This window comes from Perca flavescens, chromosome 10 (assembly GCF_004354835.1).
Source record: "Perca flavescens isolate YP-PL-M2 chromosome 10, PFLA_1.0, whole genome shotgun sequence".
In the NCBI taxonomy this organism is placed as follows: domain Eukaryota; kingdom Metazoa; phylum Chordata; class Actinopteri; order Perciformes; family Percidae; genus Perca; species Perca flavescens.
The window spans coordinates 35,781,993-35,803,176 of record NC_041340.1 but is presented as its reverse complement, the minus strand read 5'-3'; the positions used below and the strand labels follow the sequence as shown (position 1 = coordinate 35,803,176).

The window sequence follows — 21,184 nt, the reverse complement described above, 5'->3', positions numbered from 1 at the left end:
GTGATAATACTTTTATACTTAAGGTGTAGTAGGTAAGCCTTATAAAACCAACTTTCTGAAACTGACCCTATGTTCCAGTAGAACTACATGAAGCAGGTCATTTACAAAAAACAACAAACTCTGGCACCACCTACAGCCTGGAGTGTGAGTTATAAAAATCCACCGCTCCAGATGCACCAATCAGGACCAGGGGGGGGGGATCTAACTGGGTGTCAATCAATGCTCATGTACACATTAATTCTCCCTTGTGGGGGGAGGGGCTTAGGAGACCGTTTTTGGCTTTCGCAGAAAGTGGTGAGCGACTGAGAAGTTGTCGATGTTCAAATTTTTTGGCTAAGTCCTGGATCTTCACAATCCTACCTACGACACCTTTAACAGTTTCTTACGTTTAAGTTACTTAAGTAACGTTTAAGTCATGCTAGCAGCAATTACAAATTTAATGTAAATAAACAATAAAACCAACATATTAAGCACGTTTAGGACCAAATACTTGGAAAACCAATAGAATTCAACACCTCAGCTACACTTGCTATTTAGCAAATGTTAGCATGCTAACTAAGATAGTGGACATTGTAAACATGAGTATGTCAACATTGCCACTGTGTTATGCATGTTAGTCTGATGTTAGCACACTGGTGTTAGCATGAAGTATATTTACTAAGACTCTTTTTATCACTTTTTACAACATACTATACTATGACTTTTTTTCGTCATACTATTAGTAGTATGCCTTTTTTTATGACTTTATCGACATACTATGCTATGACTGTTTTCAACAGACGTTATATCGTGGCACTGTGGGTCAGTGGTGAGCACGGCTCCAACAATCACCAGTAAGTAGGCACTGCAGACTCTGACACAGTTCGGGCTGGGCCTTTTTCCGTCCATGTTCTTCCAGACTGGTTTCGACAAACTATACTATGACTTTATTCAATATACTATAATATGATTTTTTTTTTATCACTTTTTTCAACATACTATAACATGACCTTTTTTCTTCATACTAAACTATACATTTTTACTATGATTTTTGTATGACTTTTTTTTGACATACTACTGTATACTTTGACTTTTTCGACAAATCATACTATGACCTTTTAATTTAATAATTAAATGTATTCAACATGCGATACAATTACTTTTTATGACTCTTTTTAGACAAACTATACAATTACTTTTTCATGACTTTTTTCGGCATACTATACTAAAACGTTTTTACAATTTCTTATCGACATACTATGAAAAATGTTCGACATACTATACTGACATTTTTATCACTTTTTCAACATTCTATACTATGACTTTTTTCAAATTTATTTCAGCATACTTTACTATGACTTTTTTTTAACATACTATACCAGGGCTATTCATTTGGCGGCCCGCGGGCCACATGCGGCCCGGAAGCAACCTCAGAGTGGCCCAGCCCGTGGTCCCGCAATAGACAGTATAAAAGGGAAAATAGGGTCCCGCCAGCGATATTTTTTTTCCCCCACTATGGCCACGCCAAGACCCGCCCTTCAATAGCATTCACACACTACTATTGGCCAGGTGTCCATGTACAGGTCCTATCCCCTGACCAATCCCCTAACCCTAACCTTAACCACTCGAGGTGAAATGCCTAACCCCAACCAATTGAGCTGCTTCGTAGGGCGGGTCTTGGCGTGGCCGTAGTGGGATTGGTAATTTTGTGTCCCGCCAAAACTACCAACATGTAAACAATGCAGAGCGTGCTGTGCCAGTAGTAGCCTACATTACTATCAATATGTCTTTCTCAACACTGAAACGTAAAATTGACAATGAAAAGCGTCAGTTTAACCCTGCCTGGATTGACAAATACTTGTTTATTTTACCGCCACATCCAAATGCCAAACCGATGTGTTTAATTTGTAATGAGTGCGTTGCAGTACTTAAAGATTACAATCTGCGGCGGCACCACGTTGAGAAACACCAGACTTTTTCCCGAGGGATCTCAAGAGAGGGCTGCAAAAGTGCAGAGTTTGATTGCATCTTACAACCGGAGCAGCGTTACCATGGTGCGGTCATTCACAGCCCAAGATAGAGCTACCGTAGCATCCCTTCGTGTTTCCTGGATATTGGCAAAAAAAGAAAAGGCCATTCACGGACTCTGAAACCGTGAAGGACTGTATGCTGGCCATCGTGGATGAGGTGATAAATGACGATAAAATTAAAACGTACTATAAAAAACGTACCCCTGTCAGATGATTCCAACAGTCGGAGAGTTGAAATTCTTGCTGCAGATGTGTATGAAACGATGTTAGGAGACCTGAGGAAAGCTGACACTATGTCTATAGCGGTAGATGAGTCCACAGAAAAAAACTCATACTGCTCAGTTGTGCATATATGTCCGTTTTTTTGACGGCCTACTGCCGCTAGAAGGACACACAACTGGCGATATAGTCTTTAGGAAAATAACTGCTTTTTTTAAAGACAATGGTCTGGATATGAAGCGTGTGTGCATGCTTGTGACAGATGGGGCTCCATCCATGACAGGGAAAGTGAATGGTTTGGCAGCACGTTGGTCCGCTGTAGAACCTCAGTTGATCTCCTTACACTGCATTGTGCATCAGGCGGTGTTGTGCGCAAAACTAAGCGGGGTGCTCAAAACGACAATGGACAGCGTGATGGCTACAATTAATTTGATTTGCTCCACATCAAGCCTCCAACACCGCTTATTCAGAAATGTCTGCTGAGCACCAAGACCTGCTTTTGCATAATGACGTGAGGTGGCTGTCCAAAGGCAAAGCACTGGAGCGTTTCTGTGGTCTCAGAGAGGAGATCAGTTTCTTTTCTTTTGTAAGTGGAAAAAGTAGGAGCTACCTCAGATTCTGTTCAGTTAGCTCTTTTATTGTTTTCTATGCACCTTTTGCTGTGCAAACTGACCAAAGTTAAAAGAGAAACAATGAATAAACCTTACATGTTTTTCAATAAATTGGTTTGTGTTGGTTTTAAAATTTGTCATTACGAGCTGCTTCGCCGCTGAAATGACTGGCCCAACTAACCTTCTCGGTTAGAAAATCTGGCCCAACAGAATTTGTAATTGAATAGCCCTGTACTATACTATGACTTTTTTTTTTTATCACTTTTTTAACGTACTATACTATGACTTTTAATGACATACTATAATATAAGGGATTTCAACACAGTACATTTGCTGGCATGTTGGCCCAATGGTTACCAATGCTGCAAATACAGTTTTTTAATCACTTTGGCACTAATTTCAGAACCTTGACATCATTTTTCAAAACTCTAGACACAAAACTCACAACCAATGATCAAAATACACATTTGTTTCAATTGTTTGGATACAATACACATAAACCTAAGATCATATGTTCATTTAACAAAGATCACCTGTTCAATATGACACAACTTAACATCAAAGTACTACTACTTCAAAAAGCAAATCACACATTACATTTCAGATGATTATCTATTCATTGCATTACAATTATCTAACTATCAATTGATACAACTGCTCAAAATGATAAGTACCTGTTGCATTACTCTTAATGCATAGTTGTACGGAAACAGACAAACAATATTCCATGTTTAGATCATGAAAGTTTCAAGATAACGAGATTCATTGTCACCAATTACAGTTTTTTACAATCACTTTGGCACTAATTTCAGAACCTTGATGTCATTTTTCAAAACTCTAGACACAAAACTCACAACCAATGATCAAAATGTACATTTTTCAAAACTCTAACACTTTTTTCAATTATATATATATTATAATAACGAGATTCATTGTCACCAATTAGCGTGGAGCATGAACCAATTAGACTACATTATCTGTGGATGTAATATGTCATCATCCTTCTTTACTGCAATGTACTACTGTTTATCAGACACTGTTTCTATGCTCCCATGTACCACCTTTAAGACTATTTACAGTATTGACAGTACTGCACAGTATGGACACAGGCCCTTGGAATTGCTGGTCCAATTCTGCCAACTCGTTACTGATGATATATATATATATATATATATATATATATATATATATATATATATATATATATATTTATACATATATACTCATACCACATTGTTCGCCATGCCAAGAAGTTTGGCTAATTTCAATGTAGATGAGAACCTGTGGCCAAATCCACAAGACAGAGTTGATGAATATGTAGAAGTACAGTAATCACTTCTTTCTTTAGCTTTTTAGAGTACAGGCAAGTTGAGGAACACTGCATTTGATGTTTTACAGTACTACTGTCTTTTCTTTTCTATTTTGTAGCTAACTATTTTGCTTTGATTCAAATAAACCTATGTTGTGATCGTACTGTATTGTTTTTTCATCAATACATTTCAGGTTATGGTCAATGACTCCACTGTGTCTGTAGTATTCTCTCTACTACTGCAGTACTTTTACAGGGATGTATTTACATCTAGTACCATAATGAAACAGGTATCACCTATTTTGTACCTCAATATTTTAAGATTGTACGAACGATGACAGTGAAAGTATGGGTAGCTTGTGTGTGAGTGATCTAAAGTAACGTTTCAATGGTATTTCACAATACATTTTTTTTTTGAACCAATGATTGTGCAAGTGCAAGATTTCTTTAAAGATATGAATACACAATGCAATGTTTTGAACATTGGACAGTCTGTGTTACAAGTGATGACCGTTTTGAGTTTTGTGTTTAGAGTTTTGAAAAATGACATCAAGGTTCTGAAATTAGTAGCAAAGTGATCGTAAAAAAACTGTAATATCAACAAGGAAGAACTTCAGATTCCGACCCCTGGTTCAATCCCCAGGCCAGGCATGACTTTTTCGACTTTTTTCGACATACTATAACGGTTTTCAACATAGCTACCTCGGTGGCATGTTGGCTCAATTGTTACCAATGCTGCAAATAATACCAGCAAATAGGAACTGCAGAGTTTGACCCTTGGTTCAATCCCCAATCCGACCATGACCTTTTCTGACATACTATACTATGACTATTTACGACATACCATACTATGACCATTTTCGACAGACTATACTATGACCATTTTCAGATTACGACCCCCTGGTTCGATCCCCTAGCCTCGTGAGACCGTCCTGATCTGGTGAGCTCCAGTTCTCCACTCGCAGATCAGTCTGGCATCTTGAGATAGATTTTGCCAAACAACCAGGCAAAATCAGCGTTGGTTTTGAGGTGGGTTAGGTGGTGATAGACAGATGGTTTATTCAATCAGCTAACCAGTATTTTCAGACAGCGGTAGCCCTAATTCTGTTAGCCGCTCGCTAATGCATTTTTTCTCTTGGATCCTTCTTTTGGAATATGGACTGGGAACCTGAAATGGTGTCTTTTATTCCTAAATTCTCGTTACACAAACGGCAAATATCCTTTACTGACATGTTGCTTCCTTGCTGAGCTAACGAGCTATGCTTTGCCTGCAGCAGCAGGGGCTTGTGGTTGTATTTTCATACGCTTCGTTGATCTGATTGGTTGATTTGGCCCGTCTATCACCAACATAGGTGATAGACAGATGGTTTCTCCAATCAGCTAACCAGTATTTTCGCCCCTTCCCAAAAGTTCCCAGATGGATATGCCGAGCAAATGCGAAGCGATCCATCTGGCGGAGAGTCAGGTTATCGATCCCCAGGCCGGGGATGACTTTATTATAGTATATATTATCCCTTTTTACTAAGCTAGGACTTTTTAATTGCTTTTTTCGACATACTATGGTGTAACTGTTTTCACCAGGCACAGCGGCTCAGTGGTTAGCACTTCCCAACTAGCACCAGCAAGTTGTTAGTTAGTTCGATACCTTTTTTGACATACTATACTATGACATTTTTATCACTTTTTCCGACATACTCTGCTATGACTTTTTAATCACCTTTTTCATATACTATACAAATACATTTTATGACTTGGCCTTGTGTGTGGAGTTTGCATGTTCTTCCAGTTTCTTTGACATACTATTTATGATTTTTTCATGACTTTTTTGACATACTATACTATGACTTTGTTTTATCACATTTGATCACTTTCATCTATGACAATTTTATGTTAATTTTCAATATATTCTGCTATGACTGTCACTTTTTCGACATACTATACTATGACTTTATAACTTTTTTCGACATACTATACTATGACTTTTATCGGCATAATATATGACTTTTAAGATTTTTTGGACATTTTAGGCCTTCATTTGATGGGACAGCTCAGACAGAGAGGGGGGAATGACATGCAGCAAAGGGCTGCAGGTCGGAATTGAACCACCGGCCACTGCGGCAAGGACTGAGCTGCTGTACATGAGGCGAAAGCTCTACCAGGCAAGCTACTTATTTATCAAAAAATTCTTTTTGACATACTATACTATGACTTTTTTTACTTAAATGATCTGAATACTTCTTCCACTCTCCCTTTCTACTGTATCTTCAGAAAATCAGTTCAGTTGGCTTGTATTATAGTGCACGTGTTCATACGTGTTTCCCTTTGTATGGCATTCATGGCATGTTAAACCATGTTAGCGGTAATTCTGCCACCAAATTAAAAACCTGCTCTGTTAGATGAATGAATTGAGGCTGATTAACAGTTTGAGCATGTGTGTGTGGGAGTGTGTCTGTGTGGGTGTTTGTCTGATGATCCAAAAGCCAGTGTCCATACTGGCAGCAGATAAGGAGCAGAGAGCATTAAACCTTAACTTACGTCAAAACTCTTACATAACATCAATCTCCCAGCCAATTATTTTTTCCCTGTTTTCAATTTTTTTCTGGATTAATTGCATGCCATTTCTTTGTCTTTCTTCTGCTCTCATTAACAAGATCTACATTTTTATTATATATTGTATATTTGTGGATGTTGCTGCAACCAAAAAGTTATACAGCTATCAGTAGTCTGCAAAACAACAAATGATTAGCATCAGCTCGTTTTACCTTCATGCAGAAAAAGAGAGGAAACCGTGTGCACAAGATCATGCGCACAGACTGTGTAAACACACATACACACACACACACACACACACACACACACTGACATGCACAAGTAAACATATACTGTATTTAAAAACACCCTAAATAGCTTACATAATTGTAATGTTTATATGTTTTGCAGATAAATGTGCTATGTGTTTATTTGACTATGGGGGTCTCCCTTGCTGGCTGTATCCTGGGAAGATAACCACCACAGACCGTAACCGTCATGAAGTCCTCTGTGGAAAATACGGCTCATGGGGGTTAGAGGGGAGAGGTCAGGGTTGTAAGCCCTGCTTCCTCTCTGCTGGTCAGCTCTGGACTACATGACAGAATCCAGTCTAACATTTGTTCTCAGAACATAATCATAGCTGCTGCTTGTGTGGGATGCTTCCCCCCCTCCCCCCATATGTGTAGGGGACCCTTGAGAGAGGTGAGATGAGGCTATACTTAGCTTCACATTTTGCAACACTGGCCCCTATGCCTATAGCAACAAGATGTCCAAGGATTGCACAGCATTCCCACTCTCTCTCTGCTCTGTTCTATTTTGATCTTAGTAAATATGTTCCATGTGGTTTTATTAATGCTGTTGGTGGGTAATGAATCTACAAGACAGAGTTGTTTCTGGAGGGTTTCTTTTTTTATCAGAACATTTGGCAGTGCTTGTCTAAAATACAGGCCAGTCACCAGCCAACAAGTCCCTTAACCCCTCGACTCAAAGCAGCAGCACAAGCTGTAGCTCCGATTGCACAGCAAGCCTGGTTCCCATATGTGTTTTTCTCCCATGTATAACAGGAAGAAGGATGAGAAAGTATTGACGTTTAATTGATTGGACATCTCCCTCTCTATGTTTTTTTCCTCTTATACACATATGTGAGCATGCACACACACCACACAGAGTCCCAAGGGTTGTGACTCTGGTCAATCTCATGCAGGGTTTATGAGGTCCAGGGAGCTCCGGTTCCTCTGAGGAGCAGTTAAAAAGCTATAAAGATGTTAACAGATAGCCTGGTCCCTCAGTATAAACTGTGCTCACGCAAATAAGCAAAAACATGTGGCACCAAAAATGATACAAAGTAGACACGCTATTCCTGGTGTTAATACACACGTTTGTTGTGCAAACCTTCCAAATTCCTCAACGTATATCATTTCCATGACTATCATTTGTCCATCTTTATGTTGGACATGTTATTTGTTATAGAAATGTTAATTTGTTGACTTTACTGACCAATGTAAGCAGTTCTCATGTACATTTCTACTAAATGAGTAAACTGTAGCATTTCATGTAACGTGACTGAGAGGCTAAGCATAGGCACAGTTAACCTGACTCCGCCAGATGGATTGCTTCGCATTTGCTCGGCATATCCATCAGGGAACTTTCCGTTGGAGAACTTTTGGGAAGGGGCGGAAATACTGGTTAGCTGATTGGATGAACCATCTGTCTATCACCTATGTTGGTGATAGACGGGCCAAATCAACCAATCAGATCCACGAAGCGTATGAAAATACAACCACAAGCCCGCCCCTGCTGCTGCAGGCAAAGCATAGCTCGTTAGCTCAGCATGCAAGCAACATGTCGGTAAAGGAAATTTGCCGTTTGTGTAACGAGAATTTAGGAATAAAAGACACCATTTCAGGTTCCAGGACCATATTCCAAAAGAAGGATCCAAGAGAAAAAAAGCATTAGCGAGCGGCTAACAGAATTAGGGCTACCGCTGAAATACTGAAAATACTGGTTAGCTGATTGAATAAACCATCTGTCTATCACCACCTAACCCACCTCAAAACCAACGCTGATTGGCCCGGTCGTTTGGCTAACGGCTTCAAATTTTCTCGGCCTCAAGATGCCAGACTGATCTGGGAGAGGAGAACTGGAGCTCGCCAGATCAGGACGATCTCACGAGGCTAAGGCACAGTGGGGCCTTGAGCTAAATGCTAAAATAAACAAACTGTATTTACAGTGTTGACCATCTTAGTTCACTGGTTAGCATGTTAACATTCCATAATTAGCACTTTTTTTTTTTTTTTTTTTCTATGACTAAACAAAGTACAGCTGAGGCTGATAGGATTGTCATTAATTTTGCCATTATTTGGTTATGAACCATATTATTGAAGAAAGAAAAAAAAAAAAACAACATACAAACATCTCGTGAAATATAATACAGTGAAAAATCCTCATGTGAAGCAGAAGTCAAATATCTGTGTGTGCACAGTTCTGGTTACCATTAGCTACACTACAGACACAAGCAGGTTTAATGGTTTCCCTGGAAACAAAAGGCTTTCTATAAGTGATGATTAAGGTGTGATTGAAGATTAAGTGGATCTCCTGTTGAGCTGCTAATTGTGTGATATTTAATAGGAAGGCCCATTTATAATAAACAAAGTCCCTTGTAATGTTATGTTATATGTAAGGTATGTGGTTATCTGACAGGTTTCACCACTGAATCTGTTTGGTATCTCAAAAGTCTGCGTGCTGAGCACTTATTGTGCATGACAATAAATAACTAATACTGACAAGTAAGTATGTAGTAGTTGACAAAGCACAACATAAAATCAAGAAAAATATAGATTTATTTTTGATTCTAAACAACTGAAGACAATTTTTGATGTAATAAAATTGAACAGCACTAGTCGATCTTATAACTATTACCAGCACATGTGCAGTATTTTCGGCATACCGACGCAGTGGGCTAAATTATAATAAATAAAAGCACCATGCACTCGTGACTTTGAAAGCTTTCGCACAAAACCCAATAATTGCCAAATGACACATACAGAGAGAAAAATTCACAGTCTGCCATCTGTGGATTAAAAGACTTGTAAACAGTTGTGGGTGTATTTTTTCCATGTCCATGTCATGTTTCTACGCAAACAGACTCATTCTGTGTACGGGAATTGCTGCTACAAAACACATGTACTTGCACCTTTTCTCTGGAAATTCAAATTATGTGGGCTGAAGAAATGAGAATGGAAATGTTGATGAAAGACTTCCGAACTCTGCTTGCTTGCAAAATGGCCTACTTACACAGCATAATGGTACAGAGTGTATGTTAATCTGAATGAGATACGAGATGGCAGTGTGGGAATGAGGTTTCTCCTGCGGCCGGCTGTAGTCTCTCAGCTGCGTGTGCTGTACAGGTCTTCATCCTCAGGGCTGGACTGGCCGAAGTCCATTAGAGAAGGGTCTGGCTTGAAAGCGGAGCCCCCTGGAGGGCAGCAAGAGAAAAGCAACAAAAACTCAGTCACAAGCACAGAAATATCACATGCTGGTCCAGAGTGACAATAAATGCATCAGAGGAACAACTAAAATCACTTGATAACCCAAATTAGAACCAACAACAGACAAAGAGCACCAGGGTCAAAGCCAGTGCAGTTTTGTGATCATGCAATACTAGTCAACCAGTGTTCAGTACACAAAGACACACAACATCTCTTCCTCTAATTACCAGAATTTAGAGTGATCTGGATGTGCTGCGTAATATGCATTTGTGTTCCTTGGAGACTGATTCTGCTATCGTTTAAGTTCCAAACTGCATATGCCCAAATGCTGACCCTGGTAGCATTACATCAGATCCCTCTCATGATTTATTTGGTGGATATTATTCTTTGCTGTCCAACAGAAGGCTCCCACATGTTATGGTTCAGAAATAGCTTGCAGAACTCCTTCACTCCTCCATTTGTCAAACCTGATTAGTTTTTTTATGTATGTCAGAGCTGGCTTGTGACGCAAGACAAATTTCAGTGGAAACTGACAATAGCATGATCAAATGATCAAAACCACACAGACTAACAATCACAAGACCCAACACATTTAGGTGCCTTGTGTGCGTGTGTGTGTGCGCGCTCCAGTAAGTCCATGCCTAACTCTAGAACCAGAGCAGTGGCGCAGCGTTGTTCCCAGTACCTTTGCCGTTTTCTGCTGCAGGCTGTTGTTGAGGGGGTGGTGGGGGTGTTGTGAGTGTCAGGGTTGGAGTCTCCTCCACAGCGGCATCTTGTGGCGGGTCAGCTAACTCTTGATCAGCAGGTTCAGGCTCAGGTGATTCAACAACTGGCACTGTGGAGAAGTCAAAATACAACAGAGGGTCAGCAACGGGAAGATGAACTGATGTGTTTCCACCTTTATGGAAACGGCTATGTGACTTCATACTATGATTATTAATAGTAATAACATTGAAAAAGTTTTTAGTACACTCTTGACAGTTTCCAACAAATTGGTGTACTGTACTGGTCAGTCCTAATAAGAACTAACACAAGAGATGTAAAAATAGCTTTCGCAGACTTTTTTCCAAACATTTATAATACATAATTTCTAGTTTTAGGAGCTTTCAATTTTTACAGTTTTCCACACTTAGGTAGCTCCAGTGAATCCACTTATGTGCCAACATGGGGTTTCCAAGAAGGCAGATTACATTTTGGCATCATTTTGAGCCTGCATTATTTTTTTAATTTAACCTTTATTTAACCAGGTTAGTCTCATTGAGATATAAAATCTCTTTTTCAAGAGAGACCTGGCCAAAATAACAGAACAAGTATGTTACGTAAAACAAAAATTTACAATCACAATCACAACAGAGGCAAAGACATCTCAAGTGCATTACTAGAGCACTTTCTGCTGGGGCACCATATTGGTCGTACCTTCTGGCTCCTCTGAGGCCTTTAGAGCAGGTTCTTCTACAGAGGAAGGAACGGACTCGAGTTCAGCAACCTCCACTGGGGCGGCCTCCACTGGGGCGGCCTCCACCTCCACTGGGGCGGCCTCCACTGGGGCGGCCTCCACTGAAGAAGCCTCCACTGAAGAAGCCTCCACTGCAGCAGGGTCCACTGCAGCAGGGTCCACTGGAGAGGCCTCGATTAGAGCAGCCTCTAGTTGAGCAACCTCCACTGGAGTGGCCTCTACTTCAGCAGCCTCGACTAGAGAGGCCTCCACTGGGGGGGGCTCTACTGGAGAGGCCTCCACTGCGGCAGCCTCCACTGCGGCAGCCTCCACTGGGGCAGCCTCCACTGGGGCAGCCTCCTCTGGAGCCGACCCTAAGCTTGGCGTGGGCTCCTTGGGGCTGGGGTCAGTGGAGACATCCTCTGCTGCTTGTTTTGAGTCTAAGGGCTCCTCACTTTCAACAGGTGCATGTATTTCATCAGATGTTGCGGTGGCATCTGTCTCTGCTGGCACTGAATGTGCCACTGGGTCTGGACAGGAGAGGAAATAGAGCAAAGCATCAGTAGAAGCCTTTATGTGATTGTATGTGAAACAAAAGAGATGTAGACAGAGAAACAAGCAGACAGAGATCAATATCTGTTATACCTGTGGTGGTCTCTGTGGGGGTCTGGTCAGGGGATATCTCTTTGAGTGTTACGGATGACGCCTTCTCTGTTATGACAGCCACAGCAGGCTCATCAGAGACAGGAACAAACTCAGCAGATTCCACCTCTGTCTCTGGGATTGTAGAGCTGGGCTCTGAGGCCTCCTCAACTACTGCAGACTCTGGATTTGGCACTTTAGCTGTCTAAAATGTGCATGAAGAATAAAGATTTAAATCATGCATACATTATTGTAGATAAAAATATTGATATGAATTTCACCATTTGATTAATCACACTTAAACTGTACAGAATAAAGCACTAGCATATAGTTTATTTAACATGTCAGTTCTAATAGATTAGATTTATTACACTGACTAGAGAGGAAAAAGAACGTAATCTCTTACATTAGCATTTTTTATTTCAGGCATTTTGCTGGTGCAGTGGGGTGACTTACAGTTAGTTTAACAGCAATATACGTTTTATTCCTAGATCACAAAAATTTCCAAGCCACTCTGTATGAAGTGCAGAGAGCAAATTAACAGAAACAATAAAACCATACAATCTATTTAGAGGCATGAGGGATTTTTTTGAGAAAGTAAAAAGTGTAGAGCAGACATCATTCAGTGGAGAGGAAGTTTGCATTATATGGGGTGAACCGCTGTTTTGGTTTGAGTCACACACACAGTAAAAACAGCTTTACAGTACTTTCTATTTAAAACTACCTGGTTATGTCTATTTATAATATTCAGAATAAAGTAAGACAATATGACTGGTAACCTGTGGTTGTGAAGCAGCGATCTCTTTGGCGACGGGGTCCTGTGACGTGGAGGCGAGCAGTGAAGACACTGTGGCGCTGCTCCACTGCCCTACCGCGTACACATTCTTACCGGTCACCTTGGGAGCAAAAGAGAAAATAACGGTGTCAAACTCTGAAAATAATGAGGTTTGTTACCGGCAGTAACAACAGGTGAGCATTTAGGCCCCGTTAACACAAAAACGCTTGTGGATGAAAACAACAAAATATTTGATCAGATGCGCCTTTCATTTAGACGGCATTTTTGTGGCTTAAAAATGCAAAAAAAGTGAAACCACCCTCCAGAGTGGAAATCTTAAAAACGCTCCACCGTCGTGTTCCGTCTTAAGGGTACAAACGCACAGTGCGAGTGTGTGTATGCCGTATATGTGTGTGCCGCTCGTGTGTGTGTGCGTGCCGCTTGTGTGTGTGTGTGCCGCATGTGTGTGTGTGCGCGCCGTGTGTGTGTGTGTGTGTGTGTTTTGTTTGGAGCAATAACTCCACTTGTCTATCCAGACAAAATTGTCAGCTTTTGTTGTTGGCTTTGTGCTACTAGGGAGAGGAGAGGGAGAGAGGAGGAGGAGGAGAGGGAGACAAATAAGATGCAGATTCTTCCCCCCCCATAAAGCTCATCTAAACGCAGAATAAAAAGTGAGAACGCAATGCCCCTTTTGCATTTTCTCTTCAGATCGTTTCCGTCTAAACAAAGCCTTTGTCAGCAAGTAGTGTTACCTTAAACACGGCCACTGTTTGAGCCGGGTAGCACACTGAAGCTCCTCCACTCATCAGCCCCAGTGGAATGGCTAACCTCTGGAAACGAGAGCCTGAAATAAAAGTTTACAACAGAGCTGTCAAACTCATTTTCACTAAGGGCCACACTGGAAAAAGAGAATCACACCACAGGCCAGACATGTAAAGTTTATTTGTTTTTGTTCAGATTTTTGTGGCTTTCTCAGACACTGGTCACCTTTTTGTAAATATTTTGCTTTTTCCCCGACATTTTTGTTGACATGAAGCCCTACAAAAGTCATGAAAAGAGTTCCTTAGCCATAAGAGAATTTAGCAAGTCAAAATTTATTGTGAACCCAAATTGATATACGGGCCAGATCTAAATCTGCAAGGGGCCAGATTTGGCCAGCGGGCCTTGAGTTTGACACGTGGTTTGCAATGAAGAATGGCAATCAATCTAACTTGGCACTGACTTAATCCTGGAGCCCAACTTTATCTGGTATTGCCGAGTTGAGAAATGTGATTGAATGGACTCCCCACAGAGAGACCGAGAGAGTAAGACGGAGTGCTGAGAAAAGTGAAACAGCAACTTAACTTTACTTGTTTCTTATGTGTTGTGCGTCTTGGCACCTCTGTGGTTTAGCAGTGAGGTTTTGGGACTTGTGGCTAACTGTGGTCTGAATGCTGGTAGTGTGCATCAGCGGTCTCTCCTGACTGAGTCAAGGTTAAATGTGCTTCAAGTAAAACTGGATATTATACATGCACCTGCTGTACGAAAAGGGTGTTGTGTTTTACAAAGTGATTGAGTTTAAGTCCAAGACTTGTATGGTAAATACACAAGGTATGAATTGTTTGTATACATTTATATTCACAGGATGAATTTGACGATTTATTATGTACAGCTGTTATATTACCACACAGCTGTTTGGCAAATGTCCTACTAGGCTAGGGCACTGAACTAGCTTGCATGCTGCCAGGATATTGCAGGGACTCATGGCCGATCCTTTTTTATTAAAGTGAAATAGCTTATAGGAGAAAAGTCTTACAGATACATTGATTTATCTCCCATTTTATGATCGTACAAAAGGGAAATATTATATGGTTGCCTAGGAAAAGAAACAATGCAGTCATGCATTTAAGGATACATTATGTTTGGGGTTCTGAATGAAAGTTGTCCCCAGACAATTATTCTGTTGGGTTAAATATTCATATTTAAAGCTCAATCGAGAACTAATCTGAGGTTTCCTAAAAAAAAATCTATGACCATTTATGTTGATACACCTCAAAATGTTTAAAGGGAAACTTCACCGATTAGTATTAAGCTTTGTATCAGTAGAAACCTGGTAGTATTTTTGAATGACCATGCTTCCCTCCCTCATGTCACCCTGAGAGGGGAGATCTCTGTATTGTGGGTCTGGAAAAAAAACCTCAGATGATGCAAAATGACGATTTTTGCGTCATCTGAGGCTTTTTTGCCCAGAGGCAAAAGACTACAGCCTGTATTAGGAGCCACTTCGCATAGCCCAAGGGGGTTGGACTGTCGGCTTTTTCCGGAGATCAGCCATCTTGAATCCTCGCTTAGCTTCTCAGCAGGAGCAGAAACTGTTCATCCCGATGGAAATTTGTGCATTCAAACTACCACACACGTGTACCACCGGGATACATTGGAACACATCGGAGAATGTGCAGGACACTTTATTACAGACGCAATACTCGACACACTAAGCAAGCTTTGCCTGCACGGAGACCAGCGGTGGTGCTCTATTCCTGTGGCCGGTAAAGTGACCTCATCAGCGGGGAGCGTTGAACGAGCGTGCCGGTGGAAAGCTAACGCTAGCCAGCCATCTGTTCACCAATCGTGCTTGCAAGTGTCCGCTCATTAAACAAACTGGACTACATCCAACTTCAACGAAACTCCCAACGTGAGTTTAGAGACAGCTGTGCTGTGTTTTTGTTGTTGTGGAAATATTGCTGTGGACAATCCAGCCTGCTGTCACTGGGTAAGACTACTAGTGGAGGTGGGCTGTGTTACCCCGGACTGCCTGTTGCAGAAATGGGGTGATTTGTATCCAACTAACTGCTAACTGCTGGTGGAGTTTGTGACTAAAATGCCGACAATTCTAGCTACATCCCACGCAAATGTACGGCTGTGTTTATACTCAATGTTTATACCACAGCCCACCAAGAGCTAATGCTAGTAGCTATGAGTTAGCCTTCTTTTAGTACATGGCTTGGTTGAATTCTAATGTAGAATGCTGTCTATTATTTCTTGATAACGCTGCTAAGGATAACACACCGTTGCCATGCATAGCAGAGCGTTGCCATGGACACAGTTCTGTTCACTCTGGAGCTATCAATCAATCCGCTGAAAGAAGTCCGGATAATGTATCAGCTGTGGCCAAAAAAAAGCATGTTTTAAATGTGTAACACCACTTGAGCCACGGTGAAACGTTTTTTCGTGTATATGGTTGAAATGACAATAAAACACACTTGTTGAGTTGATCGTCTTACTGTCTGTCTGTAAAGGGCAGGCATGGCTTGGGAGTGGCCTCATACAGCAGCAAAGCAAGTGCATTCTGGGATTTGGTGTCTTTCATCCATATGAGCCAAAAACACATTGTCTGGCTTATCTCGGCCTAGAAGGCACCAATTTCAATTTTCTTTTCACATATCTACTACATAAGTGACCCAATTTAAAGATATATTCAGCTTTCCAGCGGTGAAATTTCCCTTTAACTGTGGTTTGTTTATTATACTGTAATACTGTTTGATGTACTAAATAGAGAGATTAATAGATTTACAGAACAATCGTTCCCAGCAGGCCTAAAGTGTTTGTAATACAGTGATGGGATCTTAGGTTACCTTTCCGTGCCAAGAACATGCCAAGCAGGCCAGCCATGGTGATGGTGCCAAATCTGGGTAGAAAACCCGGGGGAGGGTCTTTCAAGTAATAGTACACATCTGGAAAACACAGGAAGACAGAAAACATGAAGACCAACATTCAATCTTCTCAACTGTGCACACCAGTCTGACCCGCTGCTTATTTTGTCATAATACACTACACAAGCAGTTGTAACAGTGAGAGTGGTAACATAGCATAACTAGCAATAATAACAGCAACAGTAATAGTATAGTATCACTACTGGGTAGCACAGAAAAACATTTGGGGAAATCCTTTAGAGATTAAATCGATTAATCAATTAGTTGTCAACTATTAAAGTAATCGGCAACTGTTTTGATAATCGATTAGAATAATTTTTTAAACATTCTCCGATTCCAGCTTATTAAGTGTAAATATGTTCTAGTTTATTCACTCCTCTATTATGGTAAAGTGAATATCTATGAGTTGAGGACAAAACAAAACATGCGAGTACTCATCGATCACCATTTTCTTACATTTTATTGACTCAACAACTAAAAGATTAATTGAGAAAATTAAATCGACAATAAAAATAATTGTTAGTTGCCCTAAAGTCATTCAATAAGTCGAGTCGAGATTTGTTTTTCAGGTGTCAGCACAAACACATGTGTTTAGGGCACCAAGAGTTTTGAGTTTTAATGGGGGCTAATATTATTTTATATATTACTGTGTGTGTGTGTGTGTGTGTGTGTGTGTGTGTGTATATATGAGACCTTAAGGTACCTTCTGTACTGTTGACTCACCCTCTCCTGCATGGTATAGATTAACACTTCCTGTTTTCACAGAGATACAGGCACCCTGTAGGGGACAAAGGACAAAGCTGAAAGCAACAGGCCACCAAGAATCCAATTACATCGGAGTCAGTGTCACTTGTTTTTTCCCCATCTTCCACAGTATCAAACTGACAAATCTCCGCGCAGCAAACCTGCAGCTGCTGAGTTGACTGCATAAACACTATTTCCTGTCTGACTCCTGAACTTTGCTGCTTGCAAAGTGGTTAGATGCACAGAGCACTCAAAGCACTTAGGATGATGTTCTTTAACCGCAAACAGGAGGAACAAAAATCAGGGTTGGAAAACTAACACTGCAGGTGCAAGATAAGAACTCTTTGGTGTGTTTCAGCTGTTGTTCCAGTTCTAGATAACACTTACAACACTTATTTACATCCGTCAAATGGTAGTTTGGGGTTTTAAGTGTTTGACAGGATGTGAAAGCATGAGGTAAATCTGCAGCAGACAGTGTTTGTGAACTACATTCTCATATTTACGCACAGTAAAATCTAAATACCTTAACAGCCTGGACACATGGTAGTATGCTCTCTCTCACTGTAGCGAACCCAGCCTGAATAACACCCGGCCTCTCTGGAACAAACTGGGCCTGAGCAGACTGTGGCAGCGGGGTGTAGATGTTCAGCTGGGGGCAGAGGCAGCATGTAAATGTGACGTGCAACAGTTCAGTACTCTCATATCAGACTAGGGTTGCACGATCTTGACAAAATGTGATATTGCGATATAAAGAGAACAGGACATGTTGTACTGGTTGGACAGCACAAAATATATAAAGAGAACAGGACATGTTGTACTGATTGGACAGTATAAAATAAATAAATAAATAAATAAAGAGAACAGGACACAATTTTTCTCTTTCGCTTCTCTGATTCTATCCGTTTTGTTGTCTGTTTCTATTTCTTCACTTACACTGTCACTCTGTTGAAATATGCACACACGTGGTACGCTACATAGGGGTTGTCACGTAGTGGCCCCGTTAGGGCTGGGTACCAAAATCCAATACTTTTTAGGCACCGACCAAATTGCCTATAATGTATCAAGTATCGAAAGATCAGTCATTCAATACCCAATTTCAATACCTAAGGAGTAAATCTCATTGAGTCAGTGAGCCAATAAGTATGCAGCATGCTTCTACCAAGATCTATAACGTTTGTGATTTGGCGGTCTAATGTTACACGTCGTAGAGGCACGCAGGAAAAACTCTACGTACACTGAAAAATAAATAAAAACATTTGTGCCAGCGCTCCACAAAATAAACTAAATATTGCAACCCCTTTCAATATAATATTGTGCAACGTGATATTGTGATAACGATATTGAGTCGATATATCACACAACCCTATATCAGACCAGACGTTTTGAGACAACCATACCTTTTCTCTAGTAACCAGTCCATCAGTGGGTACTTGGCTCACAGTATACACACGGATGGAGGCTATGCCCATCACCGTGGGGACGGCCACCATCACCACCTAGGACATAATAAAAGTGCACCGCTAACATTAGTATCTGTCAGCTCATAGCAACACAAACAACAGACAGACAGACTTTAATCACTAATAATCAGATGACTCATGTGCACAAGTGGTAGAAATAGTAGATCATTGACACGTGTAAAATAGCAAAACTACAAGTACTGTAGCCATGATTTCACTTAAGTTAAAGATCATAAGACAATAATAGATTGTTAAAGTATCAAAAGTACTTATTATGCAGAATTACTGCTTTCCAAGAGTTATTGTTGCATAATTATCACATTTATAAACTTCTAAAGTTATTATTGAAGCATTGACACATAACTGCACTTTATACTGTTGCAGCAGGTTAAGTTGGAGCTCATTTTAAGGACTTTGTGAACATTTGGGTAATTTAACTCTAACATGCGTCATATTTCGAAATTGTACTTAAATAAAGAAAATGAGGTAATGTATTTATCTAGGCTAACTTTACTTTTCATCACTAATACTGACATATTTTTGCAGATGTAGCGTTAGTGAGCGTTATACCCACGATATGCAACTTATAAGTTAATTTATCATGTTGCGTTAAATTACACCCATAAGTTAGCTACCCATACTGTGGGTATTGTGGATAACTTACAGCTGCCTCCAACTAAGCTAACTAACTAACTAACGCTCACTGTAAGGTTTCCTCTGTTAAAACGGTCTATTGGCAAACGAAGCCAGGGCTGACAAATACCAGCTGTTACATATGTTTAGGAGAGAGTTATTATGGTGTCGTGGTTAGTAGCCTACTGCTCGAACAACTGTCAGCTAACCTAGTTAGACGCTGTCTAGTTCCAGTAGCATGCACTCATTCAGCGAGGCTAACACAGTAACATTAGCGAAGAGATTTCCATGCAGCATAGCGTTAAACGTCTGGAAAGTGACAGTCAGTTCAATTTGGCATTAACAAGTCCGGGATATTTGACGTTAACTTTACACCCGCTCGTTCATTAAAAATCTACTTTGACGAAGAAGAAATGTCAAGCATTCACCTTGGCCGCCATGACAGCGCTCCTCCTTCTTCTTTTAGGCTCTGAGGAGCAGCTTCCAGTGGTCTAAACCACGGTCAGCTACCGCCACCTAACGACCGGCACCAGCAGCAGCTTGGTTTTATATGGGGATCTCATTGAGCAGCTACTGTATATATGCTCCTCCATCCATGCTATGTTCACATAAGTGTCCTTAAACTCACAATATTGGTATTAAGACTGGTTGTTTTGTAAATGTGCATATATGTAATTAAAATGCAAAATATCACATTTCGTTTTTATTAACATTTTTAAAAGAAATTTAAAAAGAATTACACTGTCACTGCAGTTCCACATGTAAAGCAAGTATGCATGATGTGAAGTGGTTTATCATGGGGAAAGGCGAGGCAGGCAACTGTCCAGGGTGCCCAAAAGGTCCTGGTTCAAGCAAGTCTTATGGTTTTGGTAATTCAATAATTGCACATTTATTAGGAAAGTGGCACAATTTAAGTACAGTATTAACTAAGGTGAATCTTGTATGATTATCTTATTTTGTGGCTGTCTTGTAGGACTCTGTAGGTGTCAAAATCTAGTGTTATGAGCTTTAATATAACTAAACTAACACATTATCTTTCCAGCAAAGTGGAGTGCACTGGTTGCAATGGACTTGATGGGAAGTTGGAGGCGATAGGTAACCTACATACACATTGCACCGAGGGTTAGAAAGTCAAGGTTTTTTTTTCTTCATGCTTATGAAGAGTGAGCAGGTTCAATTTGCTTAAAGACATTTTAGATATAGGCCTACACGTTAGCTGTTGCCCGAATAGAACAGAACATATTGTATGGCTTCCTGGTTTATGGAATGACCCCTGCCCTTAATTTAAAACCTGGTCATCCTCCATCCTTCCTCAGAACACTCTGTAATGCTGTTTCAATAAATCCATGAACACATAAACAGATCACAGCTCATAGTGCAGAGGATTCAGTTTATTGAAGTCAAAGTTTAACAACTTAAGTTTACAATCTGTATTTTTTGTAATATATATTCATATATATGAAACCAAAAAAGGCTACTTTAGGAAGAATAAATGTAATTTTCTTTCTTTTTTAATATCATCTTTAGTCAGTTTAATGTACAGAATAACAGTAAGCTAATATTATCCTTGAAAAAGAGCAATATGTTCCTTTTTTAATGTCGCAGTGCAACTTACATCTTACACACCTGTGCAATGTACCA

General features: G+C 40.3%; 1 protein-coding gene across 2 annotated transcripts; it reads right to left on the bottom strand.

Moving 5' to 3' along the window:
• Window positions 1–9,499: 9,499 nt before the first annotated feature.
• apool (apolipoprotein O-like) lies at window positions 9,500–20,074 on the bottom strand. Of its 2 annotated transcripts, XM_028589401.1 has the most exons (12): window positions 19,972–20,074; window positions 18,848–18,946; window positions 17,974–18,099; window positions 17,430–17,484; window positions 16,629–16,727; window positions 13,770–13,861; window positions 13,022–13,138; window positions 12,246–12,447; window positions 11,724–12,130; window positions 11,582–11,687; window positions 10,851–11,000; window positions 9,500–10,152 (listed from the first exon to the last, which is right to left on the bottom strand). In XM_028589401.1, the coding sequence occupies exons 1-12, from the start codon at window positions 19,981–19,983 to the stop codon at window positions 10,064–10,066; spliced, it is 1,554 nt and encodes a 517-aa protein (XP_028445202.1). In that variant the 5' UTR covers window positions 19,984–20,074; the 3' UTR covers window positions 9,500–10,063. The 2 variants fall into 2 exon arrangements, with proteins under 2 accessions (XP_028445202.1, XP_028445201.1); XM_028589400.1 differs by having other exon boundaries at window positions 11,582–12,130.
• Between the last annotated feature and the right edge of the window lie 1,110 nt (window positions 20,075–21,184).